General features: G+C 45.9%; 1 protein-coding gene across 2 annotated transcripts in view; it reads left to right on the top strand.

Annotated features, from left to right (window-relative positions):
* The window catches only part of EFR3A (EFR3 homolog A), a 79,524-nt gene extending 67,575 nt beyond the window's left edge, over window positions 1-11,949 (top strand). The window contains exons 20-23 of one of the 2 annotated variants that reach the window (XM_066265644.1): window positions 2,367-2,415; window positions 3,513-3,616; window positions 4,110-4,159; window positions 9,303-11,949. In XM_066265644.1, the coding sequence (XP_066121741.1) occupies window positions 2,367-2,415; window positions 3,513-3,616; window positions 4,110-4,159; window positions 9,303-9,408 (309 nt within the window). In that variant the 3' untranslated portion in view covers window positions 9,409-11,949. Of the gene's footprint in view, window positions 1-2,366; window positions 2,416-3,512; window positions 3,617-4,109; window positions 4,160-5,348; window positions 5,623-9,302 lie in introns of those variants that run through there. The other variant, XM_066265645.1, reaches the window with a different exon arrangement.
* The last annotated feature ends 2,577 nt before the right edge of the window (window positions 11,950-14,526 follow it).

Raw genomic sequence — 14,526 nt, 5'->3', positions numbered from 1 at the left:
CTTCAGTAACAGAACCAAGCTCTGCAGGCATGGCCTGCAGTCCCTTGTGCTGGGCATTGTGGGCACGAATGCTCTGCGTAATGGAGATGACTGACATTTGAAATCAGCACTCAGTTCTTCTCTCTAGAGGGTGTAACGCTCAGCACTTCATTATTTGGGAGAATGGATGGGAGGTTATATATATTCATTTTTCTTTGTACGAAATTAAGCAATGGTTGGCTAAAAGGATTGTGTATATTCTAGAGCAAATAACAGGTCTTTTTATACATATATACTCTTGCCTTTTCCCCTAATATAACAGAAGATACCTGCATGGGTGCTAACAAACAACAATTCTAATGTCAAGTCGATGTGAGGCAGAACGTGTTGCTAGGCGCTGTAAGGTGGCCGCAGCTGGCAGTGGTCTGACTGGATGAGGACGAAGAGCAGGTTTTCTGCACGCCCAAGGATGCGGTCCAGTCTTGGTTAGAGTTAGAATCACAGACAAGGCAGAAGAGGAGAGGGATGTTGGAACCCCTCTGGGATGGGGCCTTTCCACCGTTTCCCGTAACTCCAACACAGCCAGCTATAGCGTGGGAGCAGATTCTAGCTTAGCTGAGCAACAAATGAAGTAGGTGGCCTGTGTATAACAGCTATATTGTACGAAAAGTATGAATCATTAAATACTATTATAAAGCTGTTGTTTTTTAAAAAAATAGGACTCACAAAAGGGAATCATAGGAAACAAGATTGAAGACGTATTATAGACGCTGTCTTGCCAGCCGTAGGGCTGTGTGTGTAGCTTGGGAGGAAGTGGGCGGCACTGGTTCCACTAGTGTCTTTTCAGAGCTGTGTTTCCATAGAACGAATATGAGAAGAGCCCGGAGGGAACAAGGCCAGCTCGGAGAGCCTTGTAGGGGCCTGTCCTTGTGGACATGAGGACCCAGCGCAGCCAGGCTGGGGACGGGGAAGAGGGACGGGCAGGAGTACCTTATTTTGAAGACAGAGTGGGTAGGACCAAATGACTTAGAGCAATTTATAGAATGGAGGCTAAAAAAAAGGACAGGGACAGAATGCCCTGGTTTTGATGCTGAGACTGAATCATAGTTACCTGAATTAAGGAGAATGAGAACAAATAGGGAAGAAGTGCTACTCGGTCAAATACGGTAGCTTTCCACTTACACAGCTGAGCAGGTGATGAGGGAAAATCTCCAGCGTTCTCTCTCCTGTGCTGTGTTGTTTATAAACAACTGTTTATAAAAGCTGTGTACGCTCCTAAACAGCTGTATGAACTACAGTTTTTGTTCTTTCATTGAGTACTAGTTTGCTTCTAAGTACAGGAGATTAACCAGACAGAGCCTAATCTTATATATCTGCTCCGAACATCTAGAACAAAGCAACTGAAGATTCCCCAGTGTAATCTGACTGCAACTAGAAATGTGACCCCTCGGTAGAAAAGCTGAGGCAGTGGAACTGTTGTTGCGGCTTGATTTCCAGCCAAAGCCTCTGTCACCGAGGAGCTAAGGTGCAGAGCGGCAGCCCTTTCCTCCGCTAGCCCGGCCGCTTAGACTTAGCAGAGACGCTCATGAGCTAAGATTAGGGAGGACCAGAGCCCCAGGCAAGTACTCTCTACCATTCTTAACTTTTACTCAGAGACAATGTAGTAGCTGGATATGTCATTCCTCCTGAAAATGCTGGCACCACAAAATATTATGGACTTTTTAAAATCACAAAGCAGTGGATTTCATACCTGTTACATATCTCAAAGCAACAGATTTGAAAACCCCAAGCTAGAGGATATTTCTGGAGAATAAATAGACCTGGTGGTTCACCTGTGAACAGCTAGAATGTATACTTGAAGCTGTGGATGACACTCATTCTTTTTTTTAAAACCATTTCAAATTTTAGATTATTTCATTTTGACTTGTAAACTATGTGGTGCCAAAATTACAGAGGCTATCGAGTGCTTAGTTTTCCTCTGTTACGTGGCTGAAACTGTATTTATGCACAATCTCCGCCTTGAGTATCTGCAAGCCCTGCTCCCTTTGGAAGCAGCCCGCCCGCGGGGCTCCAGTCCGCTGCACAGCACACTCCGGGAGATGGGTGTGGACTCAGCCCAGATTCAGCCCTGGTGGGCTGCGAGAGGAGGCACCCTCTGCTGGCCCAGCATTAGTCTGCAACATGTTTAGGGACCACCACTCTAGCAGGCTATTGTCACATCCAGTGAAAAAATACAGATTATATGACATTGTGGAGTATAATCACAAATCGAGCCAATGTAAAGAAGAAAAAAATTTATAAACGTTCTTCTATGACTTGTAACTAGGTGGAAGTATTATTTATATTGACCTTTCTTAACTATTTTACTGAAAATCACTTTCCTCTAGGTTAGTAATACTGAAGAAATCACCTTTGAAGCATTAAAGAAAGCAATTGGTGAGATTTTTTGTATTTATTAACTTTCCTAATATTTTGATAGCTTATCTTTACCTTAGTGCATGTTTATACACCAGAATAAACAGAAGCAGCGTGGCAAAATATATATATTTATTTAGTTGATGTCTATATAAATAATTGATTTATTTGGCTACATTTTAGGCTTTTACAGTTTAACAAATCAGAGTAATATTTTATACAAAGTAAGTGAAGACTGCTAACCTGGATATGAAATTTGGCTCCAGCATTTCTAGCTGTGTGATGTCAGAAGAATTGGTTAATTTCTCTGCCTCGGTGTTTTCATTGATAAAGTAGCAAGGATCAAGGTGACATTGTCATGACCACAGACACCCTACCAGCTCCTCTCTCTTGCCGCCCGTTACAAACCAGCTTCTCATTATACTCCTGTGTCCTGTTCACACTCACTCAGTCTGTTCTTCCCGAGTGTCTCAGTTTTCATCCCACACCTTCTATGGAAGGAAATACTTTGTTTCCCGTAAATTCGTGCAGCCTGCATACCGGCCACCAAGTACAGGCGGCATTAAAATACATTGTGATATGCTTGCATAACTCTAGAAAAGTCTGTTTATAAAAGGAGAATTATTTGTGACAATTATTATTATTTTATTGTATCACAGACTTTGGCCAGAGCACATACCATCTTAAAAAAAAAAAGTCACTTTTCAGATTATGGTAAATGGAAAAAGCTAAAATATAAAATAGTATGGTTCAAAATGACCCCACCTGTATGCCATTTGACATTAAGTTGCGCGGACTTTCAATGAAGCGCCTTATCTGTGTGAGTGCGTGGTGATGACGAAAGAGAGGGCCCTCTTCAGGAAGTGTCTTGACCTTCGGGAAGCTAGCCGGCTCCACTTTTTTGGTAGAGAGACAGAAGTAGACAATGAAAAAGAGGTCTTGTGTAGTTTTAACCCTTAGATTAAAAAAAATGTTGTACCTTTGCTTTTTTTCAAATAAAAGTAGTCTGATAAATTATGCTTTTTGTTTGGTTTTGAGACCATTTACTCTTAGGTCGCTAGCAAGCTTCTATGAAATTCTGTATTTTTTTTAATGGGTCTTTACAAACACGTCCACAGACACCAACGGAATGGAGGAACAGGAGAAGGAGAAGAGGCGCCTGGTGATAGAGAAGTTCCAGAAAGCTCCTTTTGAAGAAATAGCAGCGCAGTGTGAATCCAAAGTGAGTGGGTAATGCTGAAGGGCAGGGGTGGGGTGGTTTGGGGGGAAACTTCCCTGGTAATTGGTTGGTAGATTCCGTGCTCAGGTAGATGAGCAGAACACAACATAGTGTATCGGATAGGCCGGAAAACTTGAAGGCAGGGTGGCGCTGGAGCCTGAGTAATTTCCTTGTGTAACGTAAGGAGAGATCCCAAACTACGTGTGGATGAGAGGCATTGCAGTGGTACCTTTTTTTTTTTTGCAATGGCTCTTAGTGATGTTGTTCTGCATATTTTATTTTGAGTGTCTGTTGCTTGGTTTTTGCCAGCGAGACCAGGAAAGGGATGAAAGAGAAACTCTGTAGTAGATGAGACACACTGAACCAAACATCAGCGCATCCTGCTCGGCCAGCTCAATGGCCACGGTTCTGCTTCGTCTCCCGAATTGCACTTACAGTGTTCCCTGTGACTGTTTGGAAAATAGTAGGTTCATTAACATTTCTTTCACTTTTATAGGCAAATTTGCTTCATGATAGACTTGCCCAGATCCTGGAACTCACCATACGGTAAGGGTTTTGTTACTTGTTACTACAGTAGCAATGGGACACCACATACAAACTGTTGCCCCTCTAAGTGTGTGGCTGATGCTGTTTAAGTGATTATGTGTTTCATTTAGGGTAAACCTGAGACCCTATAGGTCCTTTGTCTTAGTAGCCGTTCTCTCCACTGGACAGTCTACTGCCATTTCTTTCCCTGCCGCCCGTTAGAACGCCCCTGTGAGGGTCTCTGGGGACTTTGGAAGACTCGCATGCGGATGGTATGTTGAGCCAGGTCATTCCTCCTATTTAACCATTTTGACCTGCAAACAGTACAGTTTTATGGTTCAACCTCTAGTTCTCCCAGGGTAAACAGTACACATAATATATACATTTCACTCCATGAAAATTAAACTTTCAGCAAGCTTTTCTGAATCAGACCCACGGGAGCCCCCTCTGAGTTGCTCTGTGCTCTGGAGCGTACAGGAGCGAGCAACTCGGCTCTGAGTGTGGTGCTGGTGAAGTCCCGGCGCACGTGGCCCGCTGAGGGGGAAGCGCTTCCGCCCGGTCCCCTGCGCCCTGCCCGTGGGGCGCCTCTGTGGGCTGCGGGGCTGTAGAGGAGCCCGGGGGAGCCGCGCCTGCACCTCCTGTCTCCCCAGCGCAGCACCATCCTGTAACCTTTACTCGATGCCCAGAGCCTGCTCCGCTTCAGCCCCAGGTCCCCGTGGGACAGGCAGGTGCATGTTCTAGTCTACTTTTCATCTCAGCCTTTCTTCCTCCTCTGTGCGTAGGGTGTGTTCTCCTCAGTATCCCACCTTATTCTGGGCCTTTCCCGCCATTCCGGCCAACCCCGTCAGTTAAGAGGCACTCATTTACAGAATTACAGAGCAGAGAATGGCCTGCACCGTGCAGTGTGCGAGAGGCTTTTGTTCAGAGGAGATTGCTGGCGTGGCCCTTCCTGTGCTGCCTGCTCTGTCAGTGAGAGTGCCGTGCGTGCTCTGTCCGTGAGAGTGCCGTGCGTGCTCTGTCCGTGAGAGTGCCGTGCGTGCTCTGTCCGTGAGAGTCTGCCAGGCGTGCTCTGTCCGTGAGAGTCTGCCAGGCGTGCTCTGTCCGTGAGAGTGCCGTGCACCTCACCTGTGCGCACGCCGTGCGTCCTCCTTCCTGCTAGCCCCCCCGCAGCCTGCACAGTGAGGCAGATGCTGTTTTTCTCATTTTCCAGGAAAAGACACTGAGGCTAGAGAAGTAAAGTAACTCACTGGAGTTCATCCAGCTAGTGAGTGGGAAACCAAAGTTCAGATTCGCAGCCATGTTCGTAAAATGCTCATTGCTGGAGGCCACCGTGCTACCGCTAACGGCACTGTCAGAACTGCGGAAGCTCTGTATCCCAGAGTGCTTGTTGCGACCAATTCTGTGTTGTTGGTACTGAAACTACCAATAGTATCTATTGAATACTTACTGATTGTTAACATTTATTAAAACATTTATGGTGTTCTGGGCACTCTGCTAAGTGCATTATTTCATTTAATATTTACAGCAGACCTAAAAATAGGTCGTGTTATTTTTCCCTCACAAGTGTAAAAACAGAGGCACGTAGAAGCTAGGTGGCTTGTCCGAGGTCCCCTGGTGAGGAAGCAGCAGTCCTGGTGGCTGACTTGTTATGGGGAAGGAAACAGAGCTCGCAGCGTGCCTCCAGGGCTCCTGGTGCTGGACTTGCTCTTGTCGCTGTGCCTTGCTCACACCCAGAGGGGAGAGTTTGTGTTCTCGAGAGAAGACACAGAACCATCTGATACTGCAGCCTCCACTGTTCTTTCCTTGGCCGTGGCCTGCGTGCAGTACCAGGTGGTAAGAAAGGCAGGCAGCAGGAAGATGCCACAGGAGCACGCAGCCCCACATAGGACCCGGGGTGGGTAGACCGGGACCTCCACACGTGCTCGGTGCATACACACGCACGCCCCAGAGAATGTAAAGGAAGAGAAGCACATACTTTAGGAGAGAAGTAGAGACTGTGAGAAAGAACCAAGTTCTCGTCAGGAACTGGATGAGGTAGTATCTGAAAGAGAAGAGCTCACCGCACAGACCTCAAGTGTAGTGGATGCTACAGAAGAACTGCCCGCCTTGCTGGTGGGCGTGGGAGGTGCGGACACTCGCGGACGCAGCATGTCCTGAGAGGGTGCACTGTGCACCTGCTCTTGATCCTCTAGTCCCCTGCTCAGTATCCACCCACAGAAATCGAAACTTTTATTTAAAAAAGACATGTCTTCACAGTTTTCCGTAATTACTAAATGTTCATCAGCAGGAGAACAGAAAGACAATAAACAGGAGTGGTAGTTTTACTCAGTGAAATACTCAGCAATAAAAAGAAATACATTTTTTTGCATAAATCTAGAAAAGAAAACATTGAGCAAAAGAAATCAGGCATAAAAGAGTACAGCTTGTGTGGACCAGTCCTGTGGGCTGTATAGACCGTTCGAATGGATTCGGAAACAAGTCACACTCATTTCCAGGACAGAGGCCAGAATCTACCTGCTGGATGTGGGCGTGGGCACGGAGGAGGAGAGACACAAGGAGAATGTTCAGTCTGCTGGATGTGGGCGTGGGCACGGAGGAGGAGAGACACAAGGAGAATGTTCAGTCTCTTTATTAGGGTGGTCCCCATGGGCTTAGAGAGTTGTCTAACAGTATACTTAATAACATCTTCATTTCACTCTGAAAATTATCTCTCAATAAAAACATAAAGCCTGACCAGGCGGTGGCGCAGTGGATAGAGCGTCGGACTGGGAAGCCGAGGACCCAGGTTCGAGACCCCGAGGTCGACAGCTTGAGCACGGGCTCGTCTGGTTTGAGCAAAAGCTCACCAGCTTGAACCCAAGGTTGCTGGCTTGAACAGGGGGTCACTCGGTCTGCTGTAACCCCATGGTCAAGGCACATATAAGAGCAATCAATGAACAACTAAGGTATTGCAACGTGCAATGAAAAACTAATGATTGATGCTTCTCATCTCTCTCCGTTCCTGTCTGTCCCTGTCTATCCCTCTCTCTGACTCACTCTCTGTCTCTAAAAAACAAAACAAAACATAAAGAGACATTATAAATACTGAACAGTTTTTGCCAAAAGTAGGATAATATGTTAGGGAAATATAAGAAACCAACTGAATAACTTAATTGAGAACAGTTTACAGTTAGATAATTATATGAAGTTACTACTTGGACATGGTGACAATTCATTACTGTATATAATTCATTACAATGAATTACATTCGTACCTGTAAAATACTAACAGACTCTAAGAACTGACAAGAGTTCAAGACAAGAAATAGCGATGAAACTGAGCAGTAGGCATGAGAACACTTACACAAACGGAAAGTCCTCCCTCATTACTGGGCAGGGAGTTAGCACCTTAAAGGCACCGGTTCTCCACAGAGTACGGTAGAGTTGCAGTCTCTGTCTCTGTCTATCTGAACAGCTGACGCTGAGGGCAGTGTGGAAGCATTCAGGACAGAGCAGTCAGGAGACTGCTGCGCAGGGGAGGGTGGGCGCCTCTGCCGTGCCTGGGAGGGATGGTGATGGACGTCTGGCTCTGCAGCAGGGTGGACTCTGTACAGGTGAGCGGAGCAGAGGAGACGGCAGATCTGGGGGGGAAGAACAGGTGTCCATTGACTCTTTGGATAACTGCTGGTCACTACTGGCCAGCAAAGGAGAGGGGGGGGGATTCTCCACTTCTTTCACCAGAATAGAACATTTTATTTTAACTCTGTTTAGAAAATACATGAAATACTGGAATATTGACAGGAATTAGTTTTGTAATCTTGGTCTGGAGAAAGTTTTTCATTGCATAATACACACAACTAGAAATCATAAGAAAGATACTGAATTTTTGTCAGGTTTTGAAGCATTTGGCCAAAAAAAAAAAAAAAAAGCTTGAGATTAAATAATGGATTGTGGAAAGGCATTTGTATCATATGACAAAATTTGTTTCCCACATTGGTAAGGAAAAAACAGCTGAGTAGAAATAGAGGCTGTAGACTCAAATAGCTCATTCATTTTAAAAGGAACATAAAATGGATACTAAATCTACAGGGATATGTGGCATTAGTGGTAGCCCAAAATAAAAAATAAAAATAGGAGTGAATTCCTTTCTGCTTTTCAGATTGGCAAAGATTTAAAGACAAAATGATTGATTATACCCAAGGTTTATAATGGTATAAAAGACTAATTACACTCAAATGTTGTAAGTGTGAGTTACTGGTATTCTGGCAGTATGACCAAAGTTGAAGTTGTGAATACACTTTGATCCAGAAATTCTCTTTGTGTGACTATAAACCAAGGAGGCAGTCAGTCAGGATAAATGTATGTATAAGAAGAGACCTGGCCCTGGCCGGTTGGCTCAGCGGTAGAGCGTCGGCCTAGCGTGCGGAGGACCCGGGTTCGATTCCCGGCCAGGGCACACAGGAGAAGCGCCCATTTGCTTCTCCACCCCTCTGCTGCGCTTTCCTCTCTGTCTCTCTCTTCCCCTCCCGCAGCTAAGGCTCCATTGGAGCAGAGATGGCCCGGGCGCTGGGGATGGCTCTGTGGCCTCTGCCTCAGGCGCTAGAGTGGCTCTGGTCGCAATATGGCGACGCCCAGGATGGGCAGAGCATCGCCCCCTGGTAGGCAGAGCGTCGCCCCATGGTGGGCGTGCCGGGTGGATCCCGGTCGGGCGCATGCGGGAGTCTGTCTGACTGTCTCTCCCCGTTTCCAGCTTCAGAAAAATGAAAAAAAAAAAAAAAAAGAAGAGACCTGTGTGCAGTATTTATAACAATGAACAATGGAGGTTAGCCTGCATTTATCCACTGGATTAAATCAATTATGAATATACATATCCATATAATGAAATACTACGCTATCATCAAAAAAGAGTACATATGTATTTGAAAGATACTTGCTAGTGAAACAGCAAGTTTACAAGAATGCGTATATTTGACCCCATTATAGAAGTTATGCGTATGTAGTCAAAGGGAAGTGTCCGGGTCTGACTCGGGAACAGCCCGGTCCCACCCGGCCCGTTCTCCGAGGCCTCACAGCTGGCCGGCAGCTGTGTCTCAGCGGTCCCACAGTGGAGGCCCAGGGGTTGGGATGGTTGTGCAACGAAGTGCTTCTGAGTTCCCCCGCTGACCATGCCCCTTCTTCTTTTCCAGCCCTCCTCCCAGTCCGTCGGGAACACTGACCATTACTTCTGGGCATGCCCAGTACCAGTCTGTCCCAGTCTATGAGATGAAGTTTCCAGATCTGTGTGTGTACTGAGTGGCTCAGGAAGACCTCAGTGTAGGATTTTAAAGCCTAAAAGTTAACGCCAGGCTGTTTGTGTTCAGGGTTTACTTAATGCACATAACATAATTCTTGGAAATACCAACGGAACTTACCTTTGACCAAATACTTGGCACACTGTATTAGAAATGTTGAAACTATCTGATTTAGAGTATTTTTGAAGATAGATTTATGCCATGTTAACTTTTTTTTTTGAGGTCCCTGTTGGCTTTTAAAGTTGAACATGTATTGGTCCCAACATTATTTCATTGTTAAACAGTATATTTCAAACTTTTCACAAACAGATAATTTTAAAAGAAACAAGCCTTCCGAGGGTTGGAAGATGAATGGTGGGTCCTTTGTTCTTGGTTGTATGCAAAAGCAAAAGCATAGAAATCGGTTCTCATCCTGATGCCGCCGAGTGTCCCAGGGCTCTTTGTCGCTGTGTTGTAGCTGCTGTGACAGGCATCCCTTGATCCACATACCATGACAGTGTGTGGTAGGCACTCCTCACCTTGTTTATGGTAGTGACAGTTACTGAATAGTATTCCTAGAATGGGACCCTAAAATCGCCATATTTGAAGTGTGGTTCTTGTGATACTGTATTTTCTGCCGAGAGTTTGATCATTCTGCTTGAGAGGCTTAGAGCTTACTCTCAGGATACCAAACTGTGCAATATTTTTACATCATAAGATGTATTAGTTTACAGGCTGTGCTTTGAAATTATAGTAGTTAGTATTTTGCTTTTGCTCCATCAATTAAATGAGCTATATATTTAGTATAAAAAAAGACATTTAAAACAGACGCTAGTTCACCTGTGAAGAGTACACTTTGATTTTTACTAAGAACGCATCCATTTACATTTTTATATTGTGCATTGTTTTAAATCCTCATAGTCAGAAAATTATCGAAATGGACTTAATTGATAGGATTTGAACTGTGGCTTTATGCATTTCTGTGTAGGGTTTGTTATATTACATTTGAAAAGGGTGCTTATGGTTTTAGCAGTCAAGTGTGCTAAGGGTTGTCAGTGTAGCCTCTGTTGATTGAAGCGCCAGAGTACATGCGCTGACTGTTCGCATGCGCTAACAGACCCATAGTGTCTTCTGAAGACTGTACCTTTCCTTAAGACTCGTGTACGTTTTTGTGAGTTCCAATACACACAGCAAAATGAACAATTTTCTTCGCCAGTTTTAAAACATTCTCTTAGAACATTCTTATAAAATAGTCTTATAGTTCTCTCTTTTCAGATTTTATTTCTTTTTACTTAAAAAAAATACACATATCAGAAATTGTAGCTCAAAGAGCAGTTCAGTTCCTGGCGTTTGTTCTGTTTGGCAAACTGCAGGGGAAAAGGGCCTGCCGCACCTGCGTTGCTGGTCATCGGGGCACCTGTAGTAGAAACAGAGAACAGGAAGAAGCATACTCAAAATTTTTGGAATATTTAAACCAAAGTACAGCGTCTCAAAACATCTTGCAAAAGATTCTAGTCTTTTAAACCCATAAAATGGCACTCAAACGCTGTGGACGCTCGGTCAGTGCCGGCGAGGACGACCTGTGGCCCGAGTGACGAGTGACGCTGCGGGCGCCACTGCGGGCCCTGGGGCCCCGGTGCAGCTGCTACTGTATCTGCCTCTTGGTCAGCGGAAATGTTTCACCACTTAAAGGCCAAATTTCATGTTTGTTTTCTTAATTTTCCTTTTTTTCCTGTATTTTTAAAGATGATTAATTTGACATACTTATAAAATCAAAGCAGGGGACATGCAAAGCAATCATCATCCACGTGGACGTCACTTTATAGACGAACACTGTGTGCTTTCGTGTGAAGAAATGTGTCGGAGCGTGCGAGGAGGGCACACCTCTGCCCTCTGATTGGCAGCGCACGCGCCGCGTGGGAAGGACAGCGTTGCAGCTCCTGGCATCATCTCTCTCTGCACACCGCTGATTATAAATCACGGGAGACCTCTGGATGCCCTGGGGTATTGGTCTTGTTAACAGTGATCCCCAAGAAGCGGTCGTCCTTGGGATCCCTCCCTGAGACCCTGCAACGCAGCCAGGTTTAAGACAGAAAGTGGTGGAGTTGAAGTTCACTGTATTGCTATATTTTTGTAGATATTTGAAAATTTTAATAAACTGTTAATCACTTTCTTTTTGCTGTATACAGTTGCTTATAACATTCTTTCTTTTTTTTTTCCTTGATATCGGATGTTAATGTTTCCGTGTACCTGTTATACTTGTGTTGTCTTTGCTCAGAGTTTGGTTGTCATTAGAATTAGCCTGAAAACACACACACACACACACACACACACACACACTTCCTTAATACTCTGAATTTAACATTTTCTAGAATAACACAACACTTTACCAGCAATTAACTTTCTCTCCTCAAAATATTTCTCTTCTTCCAGTCTGAAAATGGATCTCATTTGTCTCATTCATGGCAATATATGTAATAAATGTAATGAAGTAAGGTTTTTTTTTGAAATGTAAAAATTCACTGTGCAATTCATATGTAAACAATAAAACAAAATCAAAACACTTGTGCATAAGTATATTTTTATAATAGCTGTTATTACAGTTATTAGATAAATATATTCACTATTTTGCTGTAGTTAAAAACGAAACTTTTTAGTGAAAAGCAGGTTGTCGGATGGATTCCTGGATTCCTTCTCACATCCCCTGGCAGTGTCGGACCCCGGACTGCTGGTCACAGGCTGCGTGGCTCGGGGAGGTGCCCGTGTGCAGTGTGGAAGCCCAGCCACAGCTCTGCATCTGTCTTCCTGTCCTGTGCCTGTTTGAACCCCACCCCCTAAAGTAATGGCTACTCTGGACCCTCTGCCGCCCTGTGAGTTTGTACCACTGTAGCCTGATGGCCTCTGGGTGAACCCCACCCCCTCTAAAATAATGGCTACTCTGGACCCTCTGCCGCCCTGTGAGTTTGTACCACTGTAGCCTGCTGGCCTCTGGGTGAACCCCACCCCCTCTAAAGTAATGGCTACTCTGGACCCTCTGCCGCCCTGTGAGTTTGTACCACTCTGTAGCCTGATGACCTCTGGGTGAACCCCGCCCTCTAAAATAATGGCTACTCTGGACCCTCTGCCGCCCTGTGAGTTTGTACCACTGTAGCCTGCTGGCCTCTGGGACTCCTGGAGGCAGCACAGCAAAGCAGTGAGCAGCAGGGCAGTGCCTGTCCAAATGGCCTCAGGCAGTGACTACACTGAGCTCTGAAGTCCTCACCAGTGACATGATGAGGAAACTTCCGCCCTCAGGTTATCTGTGAATCACTTAGGTGAGGGTCACTGGGCCACGCCCACATAAATGTGTTTCTTCCCAGTCCTCACATTGACAGACTGGGACCTGTCACTCCACGTTTCTGAACCTGTTTCTTTAGGTGTAATATGAGCAGTCTGCAGAGGTTGCTATCCCACCTGCCTTCTTTCCAATTCAACTTGTTGGGTCCTGTTACCTAGTCTCATTTGATAAATTATGGATCTCAAGTACCAAGTTCAAATGCACGAAAAAGCTGGAGCACCAAACCCTGGGTCTTAGCTCTGCCCTGTGTGCCCTTCCCTGCCACTGGGAGGCAGCCTGTGCGGGCGCCACTGTCTGGGTCCCGGTTCTCCTAAAGCAGAGCCGAGCCCAGGGCTCACAGGCAGGGATTGCTCTGGGGTGTGGGGACCTCAGGGAGCCACCGAAGTGGAAGGAGGAAAAGTGCTTTAAGAGGATCCATTTATGATTGGCCATCACTGGGTGGCCCGAGATCCAGCCTACTCTCTGGTATAAGGCGTCTCCTGAGGTGACCTCAGAGCCATCCACTCGAGTGACAGAAGTCAGGGAAGCATGTGTCCTTCGGCTTCTATTCATGGTCAAGACCCTATTGGCATGAACTGCCAGTGTTTCTGGAGTGTGTGTGGGAGTACGGAGTGGTGTCCCAGGGCCCCGGCCTCATTCTCAAAGACACCCCGTGTCAGGGGCCAGAAGTGGGGAAGTGCAGGCCCCGCCCCCACGAGGGTGGTGGACCCAAGCCTGTGGGGCGCTGGGCGTCAGCTGTGCCTAGACTAAGAGGCGGGGACTAGACGTCATGGAGCAGGCAGAGCTGCCCAGCCTGGCACCAGTGAATCTGCAGTGAGGACAGACTAAATCTAGAAGCATCAGATTTTTATCATTTCAGATTTCCCCCATCTTGCTCACTGAGTCAAGACAGGGATTTTTAAAGATGGGAGATTTTAGGACCTCTGGTGACACGACACCTTTTGCCTGGTACACAGATCTCAAGTAGAGGGTGGGTGGATTTGGCTTCAGTTTTTTACAATTACCATAGTATTAATTTACAGGTGTCAGAGTGGGCATTTGCATTTCCTGACTTTCCAGGCACTGGGATAAATCCTAATTTTAAAACAATTCCGGGACCCAAGACAGGATGAGCAGCAGATCTCCAAGGTGACTGTGGTCCCTCTCCTAATAACTAGAATGGCAAGTGCATATTTAGGGCACATCTGGAAAAAGTTCTTGTCTCAGTCCTTGGCATCATCTTTGGTGGGTTATTGGTGACTTATAGGTGATCTCCAAAGACCAACTACTTAAACTCCCTCATTTTATTTTTTTCTATTTTTTCTGAAGTGAGAAGCAGGGAGACAGAGAAACTCCCGCATGCGCCCGACCGGGATCCACCCGGCATGCCCACCAGGGGGTGATGCTCTGTCCATCCGGGTCATTGTTCTGTTGCAACTGGAGTCATTCTAGCACCTGAGGTACAGGCCATGGAACCATCCTCAGCACCCAGGCCAGCTTTGCTCCAATGGAGCCTTGGCTGCAGGAGGGGAAGAAAGAGAGAGAGAGAGAGAGAAAGGAGAAGGGGAAGGGTGGAGAAGCAGATGGGCGCTTCTCCTGTGTGTCCTGGCCGGGAATCAAACCCAGTACTTCTACACGCCCAGCCAACGCTCTACTGCTGAGCCAACTGGCCAGGGCCATGTGTGTGTGTGTGTGTGTGTATGTGTGTGTGTGTGTGTGTGTGTTTGTGTGTGTGTGTGTATTTTTTTTAATAGAAGAAAGCTTCCCGTGATGAGGGAGTAAAGACTTTTTTAACTTCATTGTCTCTATCTAATCTCACCTTAG

The sequence above is a fragment of the Saccopteryx bilineata genome, chromosome 3 (assembly GCF_036850765.1).
Source record: "Saccopteryx bilineata isolate mSacBil1 chromosome 3, mSacBil1_pri_phased_curated, whole genome shotgun sequence".
NCBI lineage: Eukaryota > Metazoa > Chordata > Mammalia > Chiroptera > Emballonuridae > Saccopteryx > Saccopteryx bilineata.
This window is presented reverse-complemented; position numbering and strand designations above follow the sequence as displayed.